Source organism: Trypanosoma brucei, chromosome 10 (assembly GCF_000210295.1).
Source record: "Trypanosoma brucei gambiense DAL972 chromosome 10, complete sequence".
Lineage (NCBI taxonomy): Eukaryota > Euglenozoa > Kinetoplastea > Trypanosomatida > Trypanosomatidae > Trypanosoma > Trypanosoma brucei.
The window spans coordinates 3235078-3241654 of record NC_026743.1 but is presented as its reverse complement, the minus strand read 5'-3'; the positions used below and the strand labels follow the sequence as shown (position 1 = coordinate 3241654).

At 37.6% G+C, this 6577-nt stretch overlaps 4 protein-coding genes across 4 annotated transcripts; all 4 read left to right on the top strand.

The window, feature by feature from the left end:
• Positions 1–1571: 1571 nt before the first annotated feature.
• TbgDal_X16680 (hypothetical protein, unlikely) lies at positions 1572–1973 on the top strand (the record flags this gene model as incomplete). The annotated part of the gene is made up of 1 exon (XM_011780527.1): positions 1572–1973. The coding sequence occupies one exon, from the start codon at positions 1572–1574 to the stop codon at positions 1971–1973; it is 402 nt and encodes a 133-aa protein (XP_011778829.1).
• A 1230-nt stretch (positions 1974–3203) lies between these two features.
• On the top strand, positions 3204–3749 carry TbgDal_X16670 (hypothetical protein, unlikely; the record flags this gene model as incomplete). The annotated part of the gene is made up of 1 exon (XM_011780526.1): positions 3204–3749. The coding sequence occupies one exon, from the start codon at positions 3204–3206 to the stop codon at positions 3747–3749; it is 546 nt and encodes a 181-aa protein (XP_011778828.1).
• A 456-nt stretch (positions 3750–4205) lies between these two features.
• Positions 4206–4739, top strand: TbgDal_X16660 (clathrin assembly sigma-adaptin protein complex 4, putative; the record flags this gene model as incomplete). The annotated part of the gene is made up of 1 exon (XM_011780525.1): positions 4206–4739. One exon carries the CDS (start codon positions 4206–4208, stop codon positions 4737–4739), a length of 534 nt encoding a protein of 177 aa, XP_011778827.1.
• A 734-nt stretch (positions 4740–5473) lies between these two features.
• On the top strand, positions 5474–6343 carry TbgDal_X16650 (hypothetical protein, conserved; the record flags this gene model as incomplete). Its single annotated transcript, XM_011780524.1, has 1 exon — positions 5474–6343. One exon carries the CDS (start codon positions 5474–5476, stop codon positions 6341–6343), a length of 870 nt encoding a protein of 289 aa, XP_011778826.1.
• Positions 6344–6577: the final 234 nt, after the last annotated feature.

The following is a 6577-nucleotide window of genomic DNA, read 5'->3' as shown; positions in this document are numbered from 1 at the left end:
AAAAGACCTAAGTAGATTTAATACGAGAGTGAAAGGGCGAGAAACAGGACTGGGGAAGGGGGGAGGAGGAGTTAAATTTAAGAAAAGTAAAAAAAGAGAAAGATAAGAAAAAAAAACACGGACTTGTTTCGCACGGCGGACGCAACATTGCGAGCCGCTCATGTGTGCTTATAGAAAAGAGGAAAAAAAAAGAAAGATGAATCCGCCCATTCCGGAAGAAAGAAAAAAAAACAAAATGAAATGAAAGGAAAAGAAGGGATTCTTTTTGTTTCCCCACTTTTATCTTAATTTAAAAGGGGTGGAATGCACGGCGACGTCACAACACAAGAGGAGATGAAGGTGGAAAGAAAAAAAAAAGAAAGAAAGAGATGAAAAATGAAGAGGTGAAGAGGAAAAAGAAATGAAAAATCAAAATATTTATTATTTTTGTGCGGCTCCTTTTGTTGTGCGTTTTGTGATTTTTGTCGGTTGCTGGACCCCTCTCCTTTCTTTTTCCATCTATTATCATACATTCCTCTCTCTCTCTTTTTTTCTTTTTCTTTTTTTTTTAAATCCTTCTTTCTCTCTTATCTTACTCTTTATTTGTGCGCATTCTCAGAAATGAAAATTATATTTTCCTTTCTTTTTCTTTTTTTTTTTAATTTTGAAGGGAATTGGGGGTTGTTCCTTCAGTTCCCTTTTATTACACCTCTTTCTTGAGTATGTTCCCTCTTTTAGAAATGATTTGGGTGGGGGGAACTTATCTTTTGTTTGTTCTTATAAATAAACTTAAAAAAAAACAAAAAAAACAAAGAAGAAGTTTGAAATATTTGAGTAAAAATATTTTCCTTCCCTCGTCTTGGGTTGCGTGTTCTCCCGACACATTTCACCTTTTCCTCGTCTCTCCCTCTATTTTTCCCTCTCTTTTTTTAAAAAATAAAAAATAAAAAAAGAAAATGATACTCACAGTCTCTTGTTGTTGTTGTTTTTTTTTTGGTTATTGTTCCTCCTTATCAATCCCCTTTTCATTTTTTCTTTTTTTTTTTGTTTAATGTGTTGTTTAAAGCTTAACAAAGTAATTTTTGACTGAGACGATGATGAAAATAAAAGAGAGAGTCAGAACCTCCTAATACCCGTTTCATCACACAAACATAAACATACACACACATACACACGCCTTTCCTTTCCTTTCCTTTTCTTTTCATGTTGTTGTCGTTGTTGTTTTATTTTGTTTTGTTTTGTTTTGTTCTTTTTTTTTTTATTATTATTGTTATTATTATATGTATTTCCTCTGAAATTTCTGATAATACGTTTGTGCAGAGGTGAGGAAAAGGAAATTAAGTGAAAAGAGCTTCCACTCGTTCACATTCATTCACTCACTTCTTTTTTTTTTTTTTGCGTCATGTGTTTCGGATACAGATGAGATTTTTATATTTTATTATAATGAATTATTGATATTTATATGTACGACTTTATATATATATATATATATATATTGGTATTATAATTATAATTATTTTTAATTATTTGCCTCTTTTTCAATTTTTTTTCGTTTTCAGCTTACTTTGGACTTTTTTTCTTTTTCTTCGAATATGTGTTTAGATATGCCTGTTGTACACATCCATGCGTATATGTTAACTATGCTTATTATATATATATATATATATACATATATTTATATATATGCATGTGTACGTCTCTACGTCCTTTTTTCTTCCCTTCCTTTTTTTTTAAAAAAAATCTTGACCGATTTCGTTTTCGTTCTTTTTATTTTTATTTATCCTTCATCCAATCGCGTACTTTTGAGTGCCACTCTTTTTTTTTTGTTTGTTTTTTTTTTGTTTGTTTTGTTTGTTTTCCTCTTCGCAATGGGAAGGAAGGAAGTAACGGAGGATCTCCACCCTCCACTTCTTAATCTTACTTATATCCGGCGCGTCATGTTTGTGTTGTTATTAATATTGTTATTATTGGTATTGTTATTGTTACTGTTATGATTATAACTATTAATACCATTGGCAACATGATCTCTCGTAGGAAAGGAATGGAAACGGTTAGTGTTGGTGTTGGGAGACATAAAAACTTAAAATAATAAAACGAATTCATGGACATTTAATTCTTCTTTTATGTCACTTCTTTTTTTTTTTTAAATGTGTGTGTGTGTGTATGTCTGCGTGTTTATGTGTTGTTATTGTTATTGTTTTTGTTTTTTCCTGTGTTAATCCAATTATCCCCTTTCTATTATTAATTCTTGTCAGTCAGTTAGTTAGTTTGCTCCTCTTTCTCTCTTCCTTTCTACTTCCCCCTCTTTTTTAAAAAAAGAAAAAAATCTCCATACACATTTATATATTTATATATTTATAAATGTATGTGTATGTGTATGTGTGTTCCTGTCTTTTCGTTCTTTTTAAATTTTTTTTCCCCCCTTCTCTTTAGTTCAGTTTCTTTTTTCTTTTTTTTTCTTTTTTTTTAAAAAAAAGTACCCACACTCTGTTGTCGATTGATGGGTTAAGTTGCTTTTCAATTCAATTCACTATTAAAGTTTTTTCTTTGTTCTTTTCATAAATTGTCACTTGATTTTATTTTATTTAACTGTCTTTTTGTTTTTGTTTTAGTTTTAGTTTTAGTTTTAGTTTTGATGCTTCTCCCAGTCTTGTCCCTCACTCACTTTTCCTCCTTGCGATATGCTCCCCTGGTTTTTTTGTTATCATTATTATTATTGTAATTATAATTATTATAAATGCACAAAATGGTTCTGTGCAAGGAACATACGCCCCCCCCCCCCCAGAAAATAAAAAAAGGGAGAGGAGCAACAGGCAATGTTTTTTCCCCTCCTTTTAAAAAAAAAAAAAGAAAAAATATTCAAATAAATAGTTAAAAATCAAAACGACAAGTTAAGTCAAGTGGAGGGGGGAAAAAAAAGTGATCGTACTGCTAATGGCATCAGTGAAAAGTGAACGCCCACAATGACAAAAAAAAATGCATAAATATTTTAATGTTCATATTTTAAGTTATAAATTAACATTTGAAGAAGAAAAAAAAAGAAATTCATATGTCCACTACAACGGAAGAAAGGATAAGAAGGCATCGAAATCAAAAACAAACAACAAAAGTAAACAGAGGAAATATGAGAGGAGGGAGAGGTGAAATCTTTTTTAAAAAGGGGAAAAAAATCTTACGGTGTGGTACATATTAATTAATAAGTTCGTTAATGTGTGTCCGACGAAATGTTACTTTTTTCGAAAGCTATTTTTGTTTTATTCTTGTCTTTTATTCTCCCGTTTTTCCTCTCTGCATTTCTCTCCTCTTTTTTTTTTCCTGCCTATTTTATTCATCCTGTTCTTCCTTTTCCTTTTTCATTTTCTTTCTCTGTTATTTGCTTCGACCGCACTTGTTGCTTCAGCAACTGCTGCTGCAACTATCATTATAACCATAAACAATTACCAAGCAACGGGCAAACTGAAGGCATGATGATGAAAGAAAACGAAGGAATTAATAATAACAATAACAGTAACAGTAATAAAGTAAACCAAAGAAAAGAGTTGTTTCTGTTTGTTTGTTTGTTTGTCCTTTTCTTTTTCCCCCTTCCTTTCCTTTTGTTTTTGTTTTTATGTGGAGTTCTTTTGATTGTTTTCCTTTCTTTTTTTTTTCTTTATTACTATTCAACAACTTCTCTACTGTTATTACTGGTGTTATTGCTATTATCACTAATTTTGCTGTTTTTTTTTGAATTTTTTATGATAAAAGTTAAATTCTTTTGTTTTGTTTTGTGATGTTGTGTTTCTTTTTCTTTTGATCTTAATGTCGCCAGTGCTATCCTTTACTCTCGCACGGGCCTCGCAATCTCTTTTTTTTCTTCTATATTTTTACGGCGAAGATATGACTGCCAACTTAAAAAAAAAAACAAATCATGTTAGGATTCGCTTTGTTGTTTATGGAACGGAGCCTTTGTTGAAAGCGGAATCCTCTGTATCTATCAACAAATAAATGTATTATACGCTCATGAGGGTCCCATCTATTTTGTCATCCCGTTTCTGCACAATTCCTTCTACGCCTTCCATTCTCACCATTTCTCTCTTCTTCACATTTCTGTTGTTGTTTTTATTTTTTATTTTATTTCCATCCCCCCCCCCTCCTCCTCCTCCACCTCACCAGACCCGCAAATATCCGCAACACGGCGTGGCGAAGCGGAAAAAAAAAAAAGTGAAGTGAAGGTCAACTTCATTTGTATGACGACAATTGAGTTCATATTTCTCGTGAACAGACAGGGCCAAACCCGGTTAGCGCAGTATAGCACTTTTATGCCCATAGTTGAGCGTACTGCGTTGGAGGGAGAAGTTGTGCGAAAGTGTTTGCAACGACGAGACACGGATTGTAATTTCCTTGATCATCTTCACTACAAACTCGTTTATCGGCGTTACGCGTCTCTTTTCTTCATCGTTGGATTAAACAACCGTAAGGCGCTTCGTGAGGAAGTGAACGGCAAATCTTTTAGTTTAGTCCCCGCAAACGGTTTCGACACTGACACGTTTGAGGAGCAGACACAAGGAGGGGAACTGGCGATTTACGAGTTCATTCAACTTCTCGTGGAGACATTAGATAAGTACTTTGGGAATGTGTGTGAGCTCGATGTTATGTTTAACTTGGAGAAGGTTCATTTTATCGTTGAGGAGATGTTTGTGAATGGTCGGGTTGGAGAAACTAACAAACTCTTAGTGCTGCAACCGGTGGTGATGATGGACAAAGAATCAAAAGGACTGTAGGAAAGGGGAGCGACAAAACACGAGACTCGAGCTGCCTGTGTAGCATTTAATGCAAGTTTTCCCGTATCATGTGTTCAGCTTTATACTCTTGCCCAAAGATGTGTCTTCGTGGGTACGCACAACTTGCTGAGCCGGAGCCCACTACTCGCGTATTTTCCTACTTGTGCCACATGGTACTGTACTGGCGTGCAATTATTCTGTCGGTATGCGCTACTTCCTAAGGTTTATTTTCCCTCTCTAGCCCCTTTTCAAGCCGGGAGGCTAGAAAGTTGCAGCAGGGGATAGTAAGGTTGCGAGACTAAGAGAAAGCGAGGACGAGGGCTATCACTGTTTACTCGCTTGGAACGCGCTTTCACGTCGCCGAAGTTGTTGAATCACAACTCTTATTATTATTATTATTTTTTTTTTTTCGGTTTTATTTTCCTGTACATTTACGGGCACACGTACGTTGCAACGCTCCTCCACCCTGAACCCGGAGTCCGATGCCTGCACTGTTAATCTTCAAGGATGAGAAATGCCTTAACTTCTGTTCCGCTCTCTTCGATTCCAAGGCGGGGTGACACGAGGAGGTTGGTTAGTGCTTGCCGACGCAAACCGTTGCATTAAATGCAAATAGTTTTGTTGTCACCGAGAAAGTGAGTGAAATATAATAGAGGCACAGAGGCAGCAACAACAACAAAAACAACAAAAAGAAATTGGGGAAACAAGTGTTGCAAATCAGCTTCATAGTGAGAATGGTAGTCTCTCAGATAGGGGTGCGCACGGCGGATGATAGTAAGTATGAGGCTCACGAGAAGGAGCTGATGGAAGATATCGCCAAACAGAATAAGAACCCATTCGAGTGCAGCGCCGACTTTTTGTTTGGGGCAATTAGCGTTATGTATCGTGACTACTTGTATGCTTCCGGTACCATGCTATTAATGTGGACCTGGTGGGGTGCATACCCGACATATTCACGCCTTCGCCACAAGAACATCATGCGCTTCCGTCGGAGGAGGCAATGGGAATTCCGTCGTTGGTTCTTCTACACGCGACACATACCGAAGTGGGACAAAAAATACCTGCAAGCTGTCGAGCTGCCAAGTCCATATGTCGGGCCTGGACCGGTGTTCACGCCAGTATCCCCCTCAATGATAGTGCCTTTGCATGGATCTCACCGCGGTGAGGCCCTCATGACCCCTCTGACGGGGACAAGGGCTGAAGACGATAACTTTTTGGTAAAGGTGAACCACACGGCAGCCGCCTCATTTGCGGGCGGTGGTTTGAGCAAAATGGAGACCGGCATCGCCGCCGGTGTTGCTGCCATCAACGGATCTCTGCAGCAGTCGCTACAAACAAGGCGAATTTTGAGTCGCAATGATGTAGACGTGGGGAAGCTACACGAGGAGGTAGCGCAGTTGATTAAAGCATCGCGTGGGGTTGTTGTTCTCAAGGAAACACACAATACCCGCCACTCCGTGCCACTGGGTCGCGAAATCTGGTGGGTTTCGCTGGAGGAAGCACGACGTCGGTGGGAGTGGTGGTTTTGGGCTAGTATTCTTGTGGCTGCACGTGTGCTTCAAGACCTCCTCGATATGCCAGAGATGCCAGACTTTGTTCAGTAACTGGAAAGGTGTGCGGATATGTGTAGCGTAGTTAGTGGGTGAAACGAACATTTGATGTGTGTTTGTGTAGGAGTTCAGTGGGGGTGATGTTGTCTTTCCTTAGGAGAGAAGGGGTGTCGATACGACGCGACGGTTGTAGTGGTGGGTTTAAAAGTAGTGTACCGCAAACCGGATGAATCGCATCTTACATAAGGGAGCTAAATGCAGATGTGTATGCATCCGCTGTTGAACCCA